This window comes from Pristis pectinata, chromosome 22, assembly GCF_009764475.1.
Source record: "Pristis pectinata isolate sPriPec2 chromosome 22, sPriPec2.1.pri, whole genome shotgun sequence".
NCBI lineage: Eukaryota > Metazoa > Chordata > Chondrichthyes > Rhinopristiformes > Pristidae > Pristis > Pristis pectinata.
This window is the reverse complement of record NC_067426.1, coordinates 8,343,730-8,364,152: the sequence shown is the minus strand read 5'-3', so window position 1 is coordinate 8,364,152 and position 20,423 is coordinate 8,343,730. Positions and strand designations below refer to the sequence as shown.

General features: G+C 40.3%; 1 protein-coding gene across 6 annotated transcripts; it reads right to left on the bottom strand.

Annotated features, from left to right (window-relative positions):
* Positions 1–201: 201 nt before the first annotated feature.
* Positions 202–10,121, bottom strand: znf593 (zinc finger protein 593). 6 transcript variants are annotated; one of them, XM_052036634.1, is made up of 4 exons: positions 9,919–10,121; positions 6,641–6,854; positions 5,542–5,604; positions 202–3,704 (listed from the first exon to the last, which is right to left on the bottom strand). In XM_052036634.1, exons 2-4 carry the CDS (start codon positions 6,838–6,840, stop codon positions 3,572–3,574), a joined length of 396 nt encoding a protein of 131 aa, XP_051892594.1. In that variant the 5' UTR covers positions 6,841–6,854; positions 9,919–10,121; the 3' UTR covers positions 202–3,571. The 6 variants fall into 6 exon arrangements, with proteins under 6 accessions (XP_051892594.1, XP_051892599.1, XP_051892596.1 ...); XM_052036639.1 differs by lacking the exon at positions 9,919–10,121 and adding an exon at positions 9,600–9,802; XM_052036636.1 differs by lacking the exon at positions 9,919–10,121 and adding an exon at positions 9,448–9,573.
* Between the last annotated feature and the right edge of the window lie 10,302 nt (positions 10,122–20,423).

The following is a 20,423-nucleotide window of genomic DNA, read 5'->3' as shown; positions in this document are numbered from 1 at the left end:
GTTCAATGTACCTCCAAAAAATACAGGGAAAAGAAGTGCAAGAAACTATTTTAGCAGCTGGATAAATAACTAATCCTCTGTATTTAAATTACATAGATACAGTGGATTGTTTGAAATAACAGAATTGCTATTCCAATTTAAAACACTTCTGTCCTGTGATTAATAGAGCACTGAAGACAAATTGTAATGTAACTAACACAGTAAAGTGATTTTTTTTATTACTATACAACATTCAAAAATTTGGTAGCCATGGCATACGTCAGCCATCTGGATGATAGAATTCAGTGGTAGAAGAGACAAGCTTGATTTGTGGAATTTAAAATACCCTGATAGGGAGTAGGAAATTGGATAGCTGAATGGCTTCCTGTGATTCTTGGAAGATTATATCATGTTTTCACTGCTGTTTGCTCTTCTAAGTTCTTTCATGTTTTGATGTAACCAGTGTTTTTAATCATTAGAATCAGGCCGAGCTGCAGCAACCTCCTCCATCCCACAGGTTGCACACATCAGCTTTGTAATCTCCTGGCACTGAGTTATTCATCCAGGTGACTTGTGAAGTTTGGCAATGGTAAAGAGACACCAATTATCAAAGTTCAAGAAATTCAGACAAATCCACAATTAATTTGTGCCACTCTACCTGATTTCTGTAACCCCTCAGAATTTTTTCTAATAACTCGTTGACTATTTAGTCAACTTGCCTTTACTGTCTTTTTTTAATTTTTAATAACATTTTAAAAATTCTTTTTAATAATTTTTCTTCCTTTTTAAATCAACAATTGTCTTCTAGACCCGACTACCATGCCTGTAACCAAGAGGGTTGGAGAATAATAGGTGGGGTTGCCAATATTTCCTGCCTTGCTTCATTTAAGAGCCTGGGATAAACGTTGCAGATATTAACTCTCACATAGATACAGCAAGCTACTGACCCACTCAAGAGCCCTAACTGTGAACCTGTATCCATTTTAATAACCGCTTCGGTTACATTAATTACATGTTCCTAGTTCTCGCAATGCAAATGGGAAAATGACCAGTTGATTGGGTATCATTGGTCATGTTGAATATTGGCCAAACTAAAAGGGAGATTATCCTCGTTCTTGAAGTAATGCCATTGAAACTTTTACACCCGCAATAACAGATAGACAGGGCTCCAGTTTTAAGTCCCTAAAATGCGTGTCCCACAGCACCATCTTAAATTAATTGAAGCATCTATGGGCTAAAAAAAACCGGAAGAGTGCAATGTTTCACACATGAAGAGTGCAAAAAGTCTAACTGAGAATCCAGAATGCTGACAACTCATTCAAGCTGACACAGCACACAAGGATCAGAATTTAGCTTCAAATACTTATTTTTGTCCACTAAAAAAAATATTTTTTCTTCAGGTATTTTCAATCACATTGTAGTTTGTGTGGAAATCAAAAATATTGCTGAAGAGCAAATTAGTAGATTCATAAGGCTTCTGATATGTAGAAATAGTCCATTCTGCCACTCACGAGATCACAGCTGCTAACTCCATAAATTATATTTGAGAAGGGATTTTTTTTTGTAATCTATCGTGACAGCTTCAAAGATTTTAATAGACGTAGCCTTGAAACATTTTGCATTGCTTCTACTCCTTTGACTTAATATTTCTACCTAAATGAATCACTCCAATTGTCTGTATTCTTTTCTATCTAGCATACCCACCAAGTCCTGTCCTTCAGCATAAAACTACTCTCCACAGTTCGCAAGTTAATTAATTATTAATGATTGTGAAATTTTGCCTTGAATACCCAAGTCCACAAAATTAATAATATCAAAGAGCATTGGGCCTATTACCAACCCTCTGGAGATACTCAGCTGGTCAGGCAGTGCCTGTGGAAAGGGAGAACCAGTTAATACTTTAGGTCAATAACCATTCATCAGAACTGGAAAAAGTTAGCTATCAAATATGTTTTAAGTCACAGAGAAGGTGGAAGGGGTGAAGAGATCAAATGTCTATATTTTTCTCCATTCTGAAGAAAGGTTGTCCACTTGAAAATGTTTAATTCCCCACATTGCATAACAAATAGCTACATCATTCTGTTTCTTCCAACATCTGGAGGTTTTTTCTTTGATTTTTGCTTCACTTCAGGACAACACCATGTAAACTCCCTTCAGGCTGATAAACAACTATTGGCCATTAAACTCTGCTTTTTGTCCACAAGATAATCTTGTACTTGTGATACTGCTGGCCTTTTAATACTAGAAATTTATAGCAAAATCAAAGTCTATCATCACCTCATCAAATAATTGAAAATCCCTCTGAACATCCTGCACTATCCTTTTAAACCCTCCTCATCACTTTCCTTAACTCCAGGTTTGTTGGATATTACTTGCTTTCAACAAATCCGGCTGGGCATAACTAATTAACTTTCGATTGTCCAAGTCACTATAGATGATGTCCCAATTTATAGATCTAACATGACAATAGACTATCCTACCTGTAATTACCAGAATTACCTTTATTTCAGGAGTTACATTTGCAACCTATAGTCCTGACATTACTCACAAATCTAAAGAAAACAGAAATATTGTAGTCAGGACCCCATTCCATCTGAATGAGTTTTCTGCTCCTAGCAGGCAAATTTCTTGGTACCGTCTCCATATCTATTTGCATTTGATCCCATTTCTCTCTCTCCCCTTTCGACAACAGCAAAGGCTTCCTGTTTATAGTGACAGCAAATGCAAACTAAACTAGTACTTCAAACATGCTATACCTCCACAAAATTTTTTAAAATCCCTAACTCACTTTTCCTTTGACTATCTTTATACTTCCTTTTATAAGTTATTCATTCCCATGCTGATTTTTCCGCTCTTAACCCCTCATTTCCTTCTCAGTTTATTCTCTCATATTTTCAGTATCCTGCTATATTGGTGTGATGCAACTGATATTTATCAAAATCTCCCTGTTTTTGATTTCAATCAGAATTTCAGTTATCATCCAGGGAACACGAATTCTCAACCATCTTCACAGAAAGGTATTTAGTTTGCTCCCATTAGGGCTCCACATTCAGCCAATCTGCTTCCATACTACCTGGGTCAGATTTCTCCAACTCATTGAAATTATCCTTCTGCCAGTTAAGCATCTTCAACCCTCAGTTTGTTGCCCTCATAGCAAACTTACTTGCATTAAAATTCCTCGTCTGCTTGCCCTTTACACTACTATCCCAGCAACACTCCAATGTTTTGAAAGAACTGAATCAGTATGAAATGGAAATTTCCTTCCATCTCCTCCTGACTAATTAGCAGGCTGTGGTGTAGACTCTAGAGATGAACTACTCCTGCTATTAGTTGACATCTGGCAATGCAAATTCAATCAAGCACAAATCTTAATCACCAAAAAATTCTAACAGGAGCTTGCTTCTTCCAAAGCCAGTTTAACACAACAGCAGATAGAGCAACACAAATTAATTTCAAGTTACTGGTTTTGGGTATTTTTTAATATAATTTTAACAGCATGATGGGCAGCTGAATCAACAAGGTCAAAGCCAGCTAATCTCTGGGAGCAGTTCAAGAAACAAAATGTATCTTATTAAAAGGTTAAACCTATGAATTATGATATTTTCACTTCCTCCTCTATGGTCTGGGTCTCGACTTTGATTTTCTTTGCTGGTATGTAGGAGCCCATTCCTGCTGCTCGTTCTGCCTCGTCCTGGGTGTATGGCTCTTCACTCAATTGTTTTAGCCTAGAAAGCACACAGATAAAACAGGATAAGAGCTTGATGCCTTTGATTTTATTAGTCAGATCACCCTTATATTTGTTCATGGTTTTGTTCAACTAGTGAACGCCATTTGTTCCATTTGAGACACTGATAATAAACACATTAAACTGAGGCAGGCTCCCCTAATAGTTCAGCTAGTTTATTCAATGAGTCCCTGATACAGGTGAAGTTAGGTCTCTATTCTGTCAAGCACAATACCTCCTTTGGAAAGCGAAGATAAGCCAAGGTTCCCATCATTAAATGAACTCTTAGAAATGCACACAAACATCGGAAACCGTGACATCAGATTTGAATTTGGAGCCTTCCTCAGTTCAAACATTCACGGTCAAAGCTCACCTAAGTCAGTGTTATGCAGATGCTGTGGAATGGCTTTTGTTGGCCCAATCGAAGCAGGGATTGAAAAAGCGGAGGAAACAATGTGAACTACTCCAAACTACTAACCTGTAACCTCCACTGGTGAGTGCTCATATACAGTCAAAATAGATTCAGGTAATCTGCGATGCCCCAGCCATACCCTGCTAGTGCTTAGAGCCCAGGTTTGCACAAGAATGGCCAAATACACACAATGCCAGAAGGTTGCTGGTCTCCATTGAACTGCATCATCCATCAGTACTCATCATTAATCAGACTTGAATACTGGTTTAATATATGTTGACTCAATTTCAATAGCATTCCTTGGCACATCCTTACTAATGCACATTTTACGTTCAACCACATTGAACATGGTTGGGTCAGAAGGAGGATGAGAGATTTTCTGACTGGCAGTCTGTAACAAGTGGTGTACCACTGGGATCGGCGCTGAGATCTTTCTTGCTTGTATATACATCCTTGGATAAGGATGCAATTGGTACGATTAGTATGTTTGCAGATGACATAAAAATTGGTGGAGTCATAGACATCAAAATAGCTTGTCCAAGGATACAGCAGGATGTAAATTGGCTGGAAAGTTGGGTGGCGCAGTGGCAGATGGAATTTAATCCAGACAAGTGGGAGGTAATAATGCACTTTGGGAAGTGAAATTCTGGTAGGACATAGAGAGCAAATGACAGGGACCTTAGGAGCATTGATGTACAGAGACACCTTGGGGTGCCAGTCACTGAAAGAGACGATACAGGTGGATAGGGTAATGAAGGTGGCATTTGTTAAGCTTGCCTTCGTAAACCAAGGCATTGAGTATAAAAGTTGGGACATCACATTGCTGCTGTAGAAAACATTGATTAGACTGCATTTGGAGTATCATGTACAGTTCTGGTTGCCACACCACTGGAAGGATGTGGTAGCAACAGAGCTAATGCAGAAAAGATTCACCACGATGTTGCCTGGAATAAAGCGCTTAACTTACAAGGGGAGAGCGGACAGGCTGGGTTTATTCTCACTGGAACATAGAAGGATGAGGGGTGACCTTATAGAGGTTTATAAAATTCTGAAGGACACAGATAGGATCGATAGTCAGTCTTTTTTCCAGGTTAGGGGAGTCTAGAACTAGAAGGAACAAGTTTAAGGTGAGATGGGAGAAATTTAAAGATCTGAGGGGCAAGTTTTCAAACAGATGGTGGTGAATATCTAGAACGAGCTGCCAGAGGAAGTGGTGGAGGCAGTAACAATTACAACATTTAAGAGACACTTGGACAGGTACTTGGATAAGAAGGGCTTAGAGGGATACAGGCCTAATGCAGGCCAATGGGATTAACATAGATAGGCATTGTGGTTGACACAAAGTGGGCTGTATGAGTCTCACACTACTCCGTACTCATCTTCCTGCAAAGTTACTGAGCCTAGGATTGCGTTTGAAGGCAATTACCTTCGTTTGTGAACTTTTGTTCTAAAATGTTCTTTAAGACTTCTCTGATCAATGAAGTATCGCCTGCAAATGAAACAAAAGAAAGGTCACTAAAACGATTCAGAAGGACTTTAAACCCATGTGGCTGTCCATTAATCTTATTTTTATGGGGGCATAATTTTAAGGTGATTGGAGGAAGGTATAAGGGGGATGTCAGAGAGTGGTGGGTGCGTGGAACGCACTGCCGGCAGAGGTTGTGGGGGCAGATACATTAGGGACATTTAAGAGACTCTTAGATAGCCACATGAATGATAGAGAAATGGGAGGGAAGAGTTAACATTTGGGAGGGAAGGGTTAGATAGATATTAGAGCAGGATAAAATGTCAACACGACATTGTGGGCCGAAGGGCCTGTACTGTGCTGTTATGTTCTATGTACCCCATTCACCGTTCAAACTTGTTGCCAATTATCTCCCCAACCACTTCCGCTTTGGTCATAGCACTACAATGAACACTGCTTCTCTTATCCCACTAGAGTTATTGCTTGAGACAGTAAGCTGCAGGCCCAGTATAAAGTTAGCCTAGTGGCTGAGTTAATATCCACATCAAACTCTCGTGTGTAAAAGCCTAGTGTTTTCCCAAGTGTGCACAGCACAAATGAGATTTAGCACTAGATTTAAAAAAAACTTGCTCCTTTTCACTCTTCTTAGATGCTTCACTTGTCAACCGGTTTTCTAAACTGCTGAGATTGCAGACAGTTTATGGAGGAATTAGCTTTAAAGCCATTCATTAGTTTAAGGTTTGAAAGCGTTTTTAAATAAATGGTTGTAACCATATTTGATATATAATAGAAAACTGTAGACAGCACATCCTGTGTCCCAATAAATAAGCAAATGGGTGACGAAACAACCCACACCCCTCCCACCAGCTTTTGTAAAATCAGTTCTATTGTGTTCTGAAATTCCAAGCATAGACTGGAGCAGAATGGGCTGAAGGGAACCGTCCACAACATCCCTTTCGTTGCAGATGAGTACAATACCATTCCAGGAGATAAACATACATCCTTGCTAGGGTTTACATAAAAGTAAACAACAGATTGTGCACAAAAGACAGCTACTTACGCACAGTGCAAGCAATAGAACTGTGCATTTCCAGTGATGTCACAATCTACTTCCTGGTGCAGTAATTTGCTTGCATTTTCAGGTTTCATATCTTCATGGATCTGGTCTAAATCTTTAGTTCGCCTTTTCGTCTTCCACAGCTTTGACACATTTTTCTTTTTGTCGCTGTTGTGATTGCCGATCCTCTTTGATCGAGTCATTTTCACCAACAATTCTGAAACAAAAGAAAGTAAAACTTTAACATGTTACAGATTCCACTTCCAGCACTGCTTCTGATAAGAACATAAAAAATATTTTTGATGTCTGATATGCCAGAATCTTGATCCCCAGTTGCTTTGACATCTTTGAACTAGATTTAAGATCCAAATTCTTAATTTTCAGATTAATAGTCTATATAGACTTGCATTTTCACTTTTAAAAGTTTTGAGCCTGAATCTTCAAACTTCAGTTCTTGCACTCCATTTCAAAAGCAGTTCCTCTCCAAACTAATCCTCTAACTACATTTCTCAATTAAATTTTCTACAATATCTCCTTGCTCAGTAATTAGCCTTCTTCGTTCTCCATAAACTGGTTAGTGGAGGATTGCAGAAGTTTCATACACGCACCTACAGGAATCAATCAGCCACTTTGAAATGTCTAACTTTTTTCTTGACTATGGTCCCTCCACCATAATTGACAAAGCCTTTAACCACGTCTGCACCACTTGCTGCATTTCTGCTGTCAGCCCCTCTCCTCTCCCAGAACAAGGACAAGTTACCCTTGCCCTTGCATTCCAGGCCACCAGTCTCCACATTCAACAAATCATTGTTGCTAATTTCCACCACTTTCAACATGATGTCATCACCAGCCATTTTCCCTCTGCTTTCAACATTCCAAAGGAACCATCCTCTCCACATTCTTTGATCTCCAACAACATCCACTTCCCACAGCAAGGTAAGAAATGCAACACTGTCCACTTAACTTCTCCCTTTCCATCATCTAGCAACTAAAACACTCCTTCCAGTTTAATATACTGCACTTGGTGCTCATGCTGTGAGTATGATAACTACACTAGAGATATCAAATGCAGGCTAGTAACCACTTTGCAGAACACCTACATTCAGTACACTGTGGTGACCCTAAGTTTCTAGCTGCATGTTACTCTTATATTCCATTCCACTCTGGCCTGCCTTTGACCTCTTACGCTGTTCCAAGAAAGCACAACAAACTCAAGGAACAGCACCTTATCTTCTGTCTGGAAGATTACAGGCCACAGGACTTAACGGTAAATTCAAAAAAAATTCAGCCAACAACCTTTCTAATTTGGATAGGTCATCAATCTGAAATGTTTAGTCTCTTTTTCTCTCTCCACAGATGCTGCCAGACCTGCTGGGTATATCCAGTATTTTCTGGTTATATTTCAGACTTTCAGTAACTGGAATAATTTCACTTTCCAGCATTTAAAGAAAATCTCTCCACCTTTCCCTCTATGTCTCCTCCAGACAGATTAGCAGCAACTAGCAGGCATGGAACATCCTCTCAGCCACCAACACGCCATGCATTATTCAGCCTCTTGAATGTCATTCATTTTGTTTTTTTACCACCCCTCCCCCTTCTTTGCAATTTGAGAGCACGTTTGACTTCTAACCCTTCCTACACTCTTCAACCAATAATCTTTAGACATTTTCTCCACAGACACTGCTTAATCTGCCAAATATTTCCAGCATTTTGTTTTTATTTCAGTTTTCCAGTATCTACAGTTTTTTTTCTGCTTTATGAACACTGGCACTGGTCAATTTACCTCAAGTCCTTGGTCAGTGGCTTTAAAATAGATCAAACCACTGAAAGAATACAACAAAAGGTATTCCAGGGAGACACAAGAGACTACAGGTGCTGGAATCTGGAGCAAAAAAGTAAACTGCCGGAGGCACTTAGTGGGTTGAGCAGCACCTGTGGAAGCAGAGGGACGGTCGACGTTTCAAATGGAGAGGCAAAAGCCACAAGATCAGCAGGGTTTCGATCTGAAACTTCAACAATTCCTTCCCCCTCCACAGATGCTGCTCGACCCACTAAGTTCCTCCAGCAAGTTGCTTGTTGCAGACACAAAGAGAGGCATGGTGGCCAGTATAAAGAGAAGGGGAGTAGCGGGCAAGGAGTCTCCACTCCCCTATACTTCCTTTCTCACCAATCCCCTTCTCCTCTTTTATACGGGCCATCTCACCCCTCCACTCTCAGTCCTGATCCAGGGGTTCGACCCAAGATGTGGACGGTTCCTTCCCCCTCCACAGATGCTGCCTGACCCGCTGAGCTCCTCCAGCAGATTGGTTGTTCCTCCAGATTCCAGCACCTGCAGTCTCTGTCAGTAATTGGTTTATTAGTTACATATACTGAGATACAGTGGGAAAAACTGTTGGCATCCCAACAAGACGGATCTTGCCATATACATTCTTCTACAACTCCAACTGGGTGAACTTTCTGCCAGCAGCTGGTCCGTTGCTGGGCACTGCATCAAGCAGGTTAAGGCAGGGATGGCTAGCCCTCCCATTTTACACTCCGCCGCACTGATGTGGTTCGGGCAGACACACAAGAGATTTTGCAGATGCTGGAATCTGGAGCAACACACACAAAACTCAGCAGTTCAGGCAGCATCCATGGAGGGAAATAAACAGTTGACGTCTTGGGTCGAGATTCTTCATCAGGACTGGAAAGGAAGAAGGCAGAAGCTGGAATAAGAAGGTTGGGGGAAAGGGGGGGAGAAGGGAGAAGGGGGGAAAGGGGACACACAGGCAGGTGATACCCTCCTACCGTCCCCCCTCACCTGGACTCACCTATCACCTGCCTGCAGGTACCCCTCTCCCGACCCTCTTATTCTGGCTTCTGCCCTCTTCCTATCCAGTCCTGATGAAGGGTGTCGACCCCAAACGTCAACTGTTCATTTCCCTCCACAGATGCTGCCTGACCCACTGAGTTCCTCCGGCACCTTGTGTGCGTGGTTCAGACGGAAACGTGCCGCCTCCCGCTGTGGAACTGCCACCCCCCTCCCCCGGGACCGAGGCCCCGGGGAAGGTGCGGGGACCGGGGGACCGAGGGACCGAGCCCCCGGGGAAGGTGCGGGGACCGGGGGACCGAGGGACCGAGCCCCCGGGGAAGGTGCGGGGACCGGGGGACCGAGCCCCCGGGGAAGGTGCGGGGACCGGGGGACCGAGGGACCGAGCCCCCGGGGAAGGTGCGGGGACCGAGCCCCCGGGGAAGGTGCGGGGACCAAGGCCCCGGGGAAAGCAAGGCCCGACCGCACTCACCGTCTCCGCCGGAAGAAGAAGCGTCTACTTCCAGTGAGGTCGGCGCGCGTCTCCCGGGCTGAGGTTAGAAGGTCAGGCGGAGGCGCGCCCCCGCGGCTCGTTCCCGACGACGCTGTGGACGCGATTTACGGGGTGGGTGGGGAACAAACTCCCCCCCGGGATGGTCGGTGTTGGCTCCCGGCTGTCACATTCCACTCCGGGGAAGGATAACAGGGCGCCCAACCCGCCGCCCTTCACCTACCCCCACCCCCGGCCCAGCACCTCTCCTGTCTCCAAATACAAAGACAACGTTTTACTAAGTGATTGCAAGGAAATTGTCGGTGTGGTTGGAGATACTGCATTGCAAAAGGCTCCCCTTGTAATAAAGGGGAAACGTGACCTTTGTTTCTTTTTTCCACCCCTTTTAGATAAGATGAGATTTCTTCATTAGTCACATGTACATCAAAACACACAGTGAAATGCATCTTTTGTGTATGTTCTGGGGGCAGCCTGCAAGTGTCACCACGCTTCCAGCGCCAACATAGCATGCCTACAACTTTCTAACCAGTACGTCTTTGGAATGTAGGAGGAAACCGGAGCACCCGGAGGAAACCCACGCATTCATGGGGAGAACATACAAACTCCTTACAGATAGTGGCCGGAATTGAACCCGGGTCGCTGGCGCTGAAAAGTGTTATGCTAACCACTACACTACCATTACAAAAATAAGCTGGATGTTAAATTGCATTTGCAGCTTGTCTCCCTCCCGGGTTGCTGCAGATAGTGTGGTGAAGATTGCATTTAGTCGGGGAGTAGGTGACTTGATTCGGGCACGGCTGTAGTCTCAGGTTTTGCGCACGAGTGATCAGTTGGGAAGTAGCAAAAATCTTAACGTTACTGTTGGAGTTTTCAGTATACGTTTAGCATGAAGCTTTTTGAACAATTTGCAATGAAATTTGAAAAAGTGTGGTTAATGTATGTGTGTCTGCCTCTGTAGTTTAAATCTAAGTCCAGAACAATACCGAAGAAGTGCCCCACAGTTGGAAATACTGTTTTCCAGGTGTCAAATTAAATGGGGTCCCCATTCTATTACACTGTCTGTCTGCGTACTATTTGCGTAATCAAAACACTCTGCAGGCGAGATAACATCTGTAAAGAGGGGAACAGACTTGATGTTCAAGTTGATTTCCTTTCCTCAGAACTCTTCTTAGTGTAAATCGGATGCCTTATTTCCTATGTCACCAAAGTAATTGACTAACTGTAAACTATTTTGGGGCATTCTGGGTTAATAACATGTGCTAAGGACTCTTGTAAATCTCTACATGTGTTTCCCATGATGTATTCCATCCACATCTAATGCCTTTTCTAGTTTTGGTTCCACCAACCTCATCCTGTTGTAACCTTTGATTCTCCTTATCACACCCATGGCATCTACATTTTTTATTAGAAAAAAAAATGCCATAAGTAGGCTATTTCACTTTTATTGAATAAAACAGATACGATCATAGCTGAAATTTTAGCTCTGTGCCACCTCTGTCCCCATATTCCTTGATTCCCTCAGTATCCAAAATTTATCCATCTCTGTCTTGAATGTACAGGGGCTCCCTGGGTTAGGAATGACCTGACTTGCAAAAATCCAACTTTACACAAATTCTCGCAATTTTTAAAAGCATTTTTCAGGCTAATAATAATAAAATGTTTCATGGTATTAATGATTGGGTGCATTATTGCTGGGTAGTATGTCCCATTGGTTTAATTATAGGTAGTGTCAGGATAATTATCCAATGAAATGTAAGAATATAGCCAACATGGTGGAGTGATACAGTATGGGTAGCTAAAGAAAACTGACGAGTCTGACTTATGGAGAAACTGGCTTATGGACAGTTCCCAGAAACAGCACCCTTGTGTAACTTGGGACTGCCTGTACTAAGCAACTGAACCTCCACAGCCTTAGGAGTGAAGAAATTCTTTTTGTCTTAGTCCCATGAACAGCTGATCCCGTTTGACACTTGGCCAAGGGAAACATCATCCTTGTATCTGCTCGATCAAGCAAGGTATGAAGTTTTGTTCCAATTCCTGAAATTGAGAATGGGTCCTGTCTGCTTAATCTCTCCCCCAAAACACTATTTGCCAGGATTCAATCAACCTTTTGTTCCACTCCCTCTATCACAAGTGCATCCTTCCTTGTTTAGGGAAATCAGACATGGACACAGTGTGCCAATTAGTCTCACCAGGGCCTGATGTAATTGCCTTTCTGTATCTTAATAAACGTCAACATACTGTTTGTCTTCCTAATTGCTTGCTGTATATATATTTTAACTTTTCAATGATTTGTATATAAACACACTACTCTGAAGACCAATGCATTTCTAATTCTTGCCATTTAACAAATACTCTCTGCTTTTTCGACCAAAGTTAATGACTTTTTTTACACATTATGTTGCTTCTGTTATCTCTGCATCTACTATAAAGCTCCAATGATCTGACATGCTCGGGTCTTTGGTGGTGCTGGACTGGCAGATATGCTGGACCATTGGATGTTGTTTCCATTAATAACCCAACACTTTTAATTAACTTTTTTAAAATATGTTACACAATATTATAATAAACTTTCCAGTGAATGTGGTGAGTTTCAAGGGAGGGGCAGAAACCGGGGCCCTGGTGAGTTTCAAGGGAGCATAAGATGCATCACCTGATGAGCCAGTTGCTGAATAGTAGGATAGCAAATTATCAGAGTGTTACTGTATCCAACTAGCTTGTCTACATCCCCTGAAGCCCGTGCGCCTCCTCCTCACAATCCACACTTGTACCCAGTTTTATATCAATAACTTGGAGATATATTACACTTGGTCTCCTTGTCCAAATAACTGGTACAGATTGTGAGCAAATCTCTGTAACACTCGACTAGTCACAACCTCCCTATCCAAAAATGGCCTGTTTATTCCTCTTCCGTAACTTAACAAATCCTCAATGCACAGCAGTATGTTATCCCTAATTCTGTATAGGTTTGTCTAATAACTTCTTGTTGGACCTGTTCAATAATTTCTGATAGTCTGCTAGTTTCAAGCTCAAAATACTTGTCAAAAATAATTTTCAATTTTGAAAATGTATTGTGTTTCAGTCTCATTACTTTCTCCAGTATTTTTTTTATTGTTGATCTCTTTCAGCTCTTCATTCACTCTAGACCTGGTATCCTCTGCTACTTCCAGAAGGTTTTCTGCACCTTCTTCTTTAAAGACAGACACAAAACATTTGTTTAGTTTCTCTGCCATTTCATCATTCTTTTCTCAACAAGTCTTTTCCTTTTTTGCAAATCTGTGGAAGATTTTACAGTGTGTACTTGTTTCTCACTTGATTACTCTTGCATCCAAATCTTCTCTTTCTTCATCAGCTTCTTGGTCCTCCATTGCCGAAATCTGAAATGATCCCAATCCTCAGACTTATTTTAGAAATACTATAAGCCTTTTACTGTGACCTAATGTGATCTTTACTTGTTGGGCACAGTTGAACCACTTTTCCTGTTTTGTGCCTTAAAGGATATATATTTACTGTAAACAACATATTAACTCCTTAAATGTTAGCCACGGCTTGTTAACTGTCATGTTTTAAAGTGGTATCCCAATCTACCATAGCCAAGAAACACTGCACACCTTCATAGTTGCTTCATTTAGATTTGAGTCCCTGTGTTCAGTCTGAACTAAATCTCTTTATGTAAGAGTACCATTATGTTATCATCATTCTTCTCTAAGGACCCTTAATCTTATTAATCAACCCTTTCTCTTGTGTAATACTAAAACTAAAATAGTCTTTACTCTTGTTGGTTCTTCAACATACTGATATACAGAGATCTATCTCATATACATTGTGTGAGTTCATCATCCACACGATTACTGCTGATTAGGTTTGCTTTAATGGATGATTCACGGCTTGGTATGGCAACTGCTCTGCCTGTGACCGCAAGAAACTGTAGAGAGTGGTGGACGCAGCTCAGCACATCATGGAAACCAGACTCCCCTCTGTGGACTCTGTTTCTACTTCTTGCTTCCTTGGTAAAGCAGCCAGCATAATCAAAGTCCCCACCCACCCCGGACGTTCTCTCTTCTCTCCCCTCCCATCAGGCAAAAGATACAAAAGCCTGAAAGCATGTACCACCAGGCTCAAGGACAGCTTCTATTCCGCTGTTATAAGACATCAAGGGTACAATAAGGTGGACTCTTGACCTCACAATCTACCTCATTATGACCTTACACCTTATTGTCTACCTGCACTTTCTCTGTAGCTGTGACACTCTAATTGGCATTCTGTTATTGTTTCACCTCGTACTACCTCAGTGCACTGTGTAATGAATTGATCTGTATGAACAGTATGCAGGACAAGGTTTTTACTGTACCTCAGTACATGTGACAATAATAATTTACCAGTTCCAACAGTCCAATATCATCGCTATTCTTTTACTCTCACACACCCTGAATGAATCCTTCTTTCATGGTTCAATGATCAGTTTGCTCATTCTCTTCTGCTCTTGACAACAGGGGCTATAAGCATTGCAAACCTGTTGGACAAGTACAAAGACCGAGGCTCCTCCAGCGCTACCTTCTGGATCCTCATATTTGATTCACTTATATTTTCACTCTCCCGTCATTTTGGACCAACCAGTTCTGCAGTACTTTATGGAAGGCGTATGATTGCTTCCTGAAGCAAGGTGTCCAGGTAACTCTCCCCTTGCCCTGATGCACCACTTTAAAGTAGACTCCAGGTCATTGACTCTGAGCCAAAATTCTTTGATTTGCAAATACTTAGTGCAAGTTTGATTGCCATGGATCACATTGGGTTCCATCAGTTCCCACATACTGCAATTGTGACACTTCACCTGCCCCATCATAATTAGTTAATTTACCTAATGTATATAATTAACTCTTTTTAATATAAATCTGTGTCTTTAATCTTCCCTTCTGTTGTAGGGTATAAAATGATATTACTCACTATTGCTGCACCACGTCCTCTGCAAAATATAAAAAATGGTAAAGTGATGTGGAACCAAATCATGGGAGAAATAAAGGCATTCGTATAGAGCCATTCTCTTCCTTCAGGAGATGTACTAAAATATTTTTTTAAATATTCCAAAAGACGTACGGGTAGGTTAATTTGGGTTTAAAATGGGCGGCGTGGACTTGTTGGGCCGGAGGGGCCTGTTACGTCACTGTAAATAAAATTTTAAAAATTTAAAAATCCTTGCTATTTCCTTTATATTAATGAGTTATCCTTCCATTTTAACTGGTGCTCATCACTTCTTATTTCCCTTCCTATTTTCCACACATGGCTTGATTTTCCTTTGCATTAGCCCAGATTTGTCCTACAGTTCTTTCATTTTAGATTTTCATTCCACCCCAGTTTCTGCACTACCTTCACCTTAATCTGAGCTTTACTATCCCCCCTCTCCAGTCCCAGAAACACGCACATTACTTGCACCACCTCAGTAAAGCAACTGCCCTGGTTCACCCAAGATCTTGGAAACAAAACCAAGATATTTCTGATCTATAGGGTTGGTTGGTTGGTTGGTTGGTTGGTTGGTTGGTTGGTTGGTTGGTTGGTTGGTTGGTTGGTTGGTTGGTTGGTTGGTTGGTTGGTTGGTTGGTTGGTTGGTTGGTTGGTTGGTTGGTTGGTTGGTTGGTTGGTTGGTTGGTTGGTTGGTTGGTTGGTTGGTTGGTTGGTTGGTTGGTTGGTTGGTTGGTTGGTAGGTAGGTAGGTTGGTAGTTGTTTGTGTTAAGCACAAGTATTTTCAAATCAGCCACAGACAACAACTTCTCTTGTGCTCATCCCTCAAAGTCATTTTTATTTTGCAAGTGTTGTCCTCAAACAATGGGCAGGCCATGGATGTTGCACAGTCTACCTATTCAGTTGTAGGTCCCATATAGGAGTATTTTGTAATTTTGCTTAATGTATTGGTAACATTAAGTCATTTCAACTTATCCTATCACAGACATTCCCTTTGTTCTACACTTCCTTCCCCCACCTTCCCTTTTGCTGAAAAATAACTTGCATCTCTCTCTTTCCCAGTTCTGACACAGGGGTGCAGATTTGAAGCATTGATTCTTTCTCCTTCCACAGATGCTGCCTAACCTGATGACTTTTTCTAGTATTTTCTTTTCTTATTTCAGTTTTCCACCTATCTTGCAAGGGGCTACTCAGGTGCTTGTGTTGACCCCAGTATATACTATTTATTCTTGGAGGCTGTGCACTGGGGGTCAGCTGTGTATTGTATGTCAACAGCACACATTATAATCTTGTTCTTAATCAATTTACCATTTGCATGTTGTTAGAATGGTGTGTATCTGGTGTATCAGTAATTAAATGACAAAATTGCAATGTGGACATAAATCAAATTGCATTTTTTTAATCAGGTACATGGGGATGTAAAAATAACCATCGCACTGTTCCAGCTACATCCAAAGGTTCAGAATGGTCTCATTCACTGTTGCTGTACCACGTCAACTGCAAAGTATAAACAATTAAATGATAAAGTAATGTGGAGCCAATTCATGAGAAAGAAAGAAAATATTCAGTCATTCACTTTCCCTTCAGAACATCTCAAAGAACTTTACAGTCAATTAAATATCTTTGATGTATTCCCACTTTTGAAATGTAGCCTCTGCACCATTCGGGAAGCTCTCTCAAACTACCATGTGATAAAGAACAGATGATCCGTTTTAGTGACAGGGATTAAAAGCGGCCAAGGTTCCAGGAATAACTCTTCTGTTCTTCTCCAAGATAGTGCCATGGATCTTTTAGGTCCAACTGTGAGGGCAGATCCACACTTCAATATACAATTTCATCCACCTCTGATACACTGCACTAAGTTTTTATGCTAAGGTCTTTGGACTGGATTTGAACTGACAACCATGTTGAGTAGAAACAAATGCCATTAACTGAATTAGTGTTAACACAGCTTTTCATTTTCAGAAATGAATTCACAAATTCAGCAATGATTAAAAATGGAATAAATTATGGCAGAATTTTAATTAAAATAGTTGGATTAATACAATACATATATAGCATTATTATCTTTAAGTCAGTGTAAATAGACTGGCAATTTTCTGAAGGTGTTTTTTTTAAAGATGGTGGGGGGATGTTCTCCAATGATTAAATTAAACCAGGAAACATTTAATGTCATCCAACAATTCACCACTTAAATTATTCTATTGGGCATAAAAAATGCTCATTCAACAGTTCAAGCTGAAAATTTGATTCAGTACTGGAGGTAAAATAATAACACTGTTCACACAACAAATGCAATATGTAGTTTTTGCTCTTGAGGGAGTATTGTCAATTACTGAAATCTTCTGAGGCTGAGTGGAGGCTAAGTAGATCTCTTGCAGAAATTCTGATGAGAAAATGCTGTTTACCAAAATAAAAGATGCAGTCATGTAACCAAATACCAACTCGTTGAGATAGTTTGCAAAATACTGCAGATATGCTACTGAACCATGCAGATAAGAATGATTCCCAGGTTCAATTCTTGGCCTGTGCTGAGGCAGTTGTTTTGAGAGAGTAATTTTGTGTTATAATTGGCCCCACTCCCAATTGATGAAGGGGGAAAATATCTAACAGGATTACTGCTTTTATCATTAACTAATGATTGCTGTTAGAAAGTGGTTGCTGGGTGAGAGCAGAATTAAGTAAAATGGTGATTTCTGCCTCAGCCATAGCATAAGTAACAATTGTGACAGAACATTAGAGTGGTGAAATATAAATGAAGACTAAATACCACACCAGGATGCTAATTGCTGTTTGTTGGCCCTGAACTTTTCAAAGACCGTTTTCTCTGACCATAATGTTTCAGTATACATCTACTGTGAACAAGTTTAGTTAAATTCATCAAGGGTAAATGAGGTTGCATTTTATTATGGTCCTTTAGAAATTTATCTTTATTTTGTTATTTCATTTTGTTAATTACATTTCCTTTTTTACATTCTTGTTGTTACAGAAATAGTAGAATTATGCAGCACAGAAGGAGACCTTTCAGCCCATTTCGCTGCAATGAGTCTCTCATCTCTCCTCTTTCCCCACAGCTTACAACTGTATACATGGTTTTAATGTCCATGTGCATGAATATTACTTTTCCTTCCCATTCTCATTGTCTTGAGATGATAAAAAGAAATGCAAGACTTTAATTTAATTTGACATGCCTATCGTGAACTTATGATTTCTTAAAGTTATATTCAAAAATGTTTGTGCTTGCTTCTCTGTTGATGTTAACTCCTGCAGTGGAGTGATTGTGAATGATAAATTAGTGATAAATTTAACATTATTTACATTCTTTCCAAATCTTGCCCCTGTAATTTTCTAGAAGGGGTAGCAAACCCAATTATAAAGCACACATCAAATTATATTGTGCATGAACATTCTAAGGGTAGATACCCTAGTGAGAGTAGTTATGGATATTTATAATACTAATTCCAGAGGAGTTGTTAGGACTAAACAAAATGAGGTCAGTGACAAAATGGCATCATGAATTCAGTAACAATCTGTGGGAATTATGCAGCCTATTAGTAGGAATTAAACAGCCTATTGGATAGTCTGTCTACACGATGGGAGTGGTATGGGTAAACATGCTGTATATATTAGAGACGGGTAAGTCAAACGAATCTAACACCAGCATATTAAGAAGATGTAATTAACCCTATAATAGTACTATGCAAGGCATAACTCAGAGTCATTTACCTAAGCTAAAGTATGCCAAGTTTACACATAACTTCCCCGCAGCAAGCAGGCACCATTGTCTCTTAAGAACTTAGGCTGCCAATTTCACCACGGGAGGCCACTTAAGAGAGTTGCTTTGGAAATTGACAAGCAATCACTTCTATCGATACTTGTGCAATGATACTCTATTAAACAATGTAACTTCCACTGATACTTCAAGTCCATCGAAATCAGCCGTTGAGTGTGGGACAACTTGATTCTGTACCATTGTAACTGGACAAGGGAAGGCAATAAGTAAATGTTCATGTTAATTGGCCTTCATCAACACCATTCATTACAACACTGTGGAGGTGTGGTTACCGTATAGAGTGATTTTATGTATTTTCTGACATGGACAAAATCGATAAATTCACATTCTTAACCCAGGGATGGCCTGTATTATCTAGACATTTTGGTGTCATTTAAAAAAAACTTAAAAATAACTTGTATTACCTTTTCCTTGACATTGAAAATACTTCTTACTTGGCCTCAGAACTAAAATCCACTTGAACCAATTAACTTCTGCCAAATCTAAGGATTGGATTGGGGTGTCCAATGTATCTTAGTGATAATACTTTCCTATTATTCTGTCAGCATTTCATGAGTCTGGAAGTTTGGAAGGTGCTGTAATTGTGCTGCCGTGTCATTGATGAATAAATCCTAATTTGAGCACTAAGACACCTTTGCATCATCAACCTGAGATACATGAAAATAATGACAACAGATTTACACGTGGCCTAAGGCATCTGTGCAGCCAACAAAGGCAATAGCTAAGGTAGCTCTTGAATAGATGCTCTTACCTTAAAGAGGCAGATCAGGTTGCACAAAAGTAGTTTAGTATAACATGGATTTTGCTGACCAAGTGTCATTACAGTGTTGGCAATTACACATTTATGATAACTGGCTTACATGAGCATTAAAATATCTCTCATGAGAAAATTCAGGTTGCAGTATTTGGTGGTGGTCTTACATTTGTAAATCTGCATATCCTCCTATTTACCTTGAGCAATACCGTGGGAGATCTATTATTTGGCAATATCACCTGGAAATATGAAGCAATCAAGGATTCTATCAGAACAAATATACAATGTAATTTCCTTCATTCAAACTGCATGTAATAATGTTTTCCACTTCTGTAGTGACATGCTGAGAAGTCTGCAGTATGGAAGTTCCCAGAACCATCACTCAGTTGAAGAGAATGGACTACAGTCACTGAAGACTGCATCTCTCATCATGATTGTTAGCAGGGCTGACAATGTACACATTCCAGTTTGTTATAAACCCTCCTCTTTCATCTATTCTGGTATACTTTCTTAAAAAAAAGTACTGTTCAGATGAATGTAAAAGACTTTAACTATTTTAGGAAGAGAAAGGATTTGCTTGTTGTGTCGTGTTCAACGTTTCTGCCTCAACCCTACACCAACCAAACAGACAAGGTGGTTAATGATCTTATATTGTCAATTGGATTAAATCCATATCTTTTACATTTGTCCCTTAATCTTTATGTTTTGTAATATTTGGGTTACATTAGTTGCATTTTTATTGCAAAGGTTTTTAAAAAAACTAACAACTGAGATTAATATGCAGATTAATTAATATACAGATTAATTATTCAAGCTTGGAATGAGATACTGAATAGAAGTCCTGACTTTAAACACGTTTTCTTAAGCAAAATCATGTCAATACACCAAGCAGTTATCACAGACAAACTTAATAAAGAAGTGAAGTCCTAGGGAAAGCAAAACTTCCCCATACAACTAACTTTGTGTGTTTAATGGATAATGAAA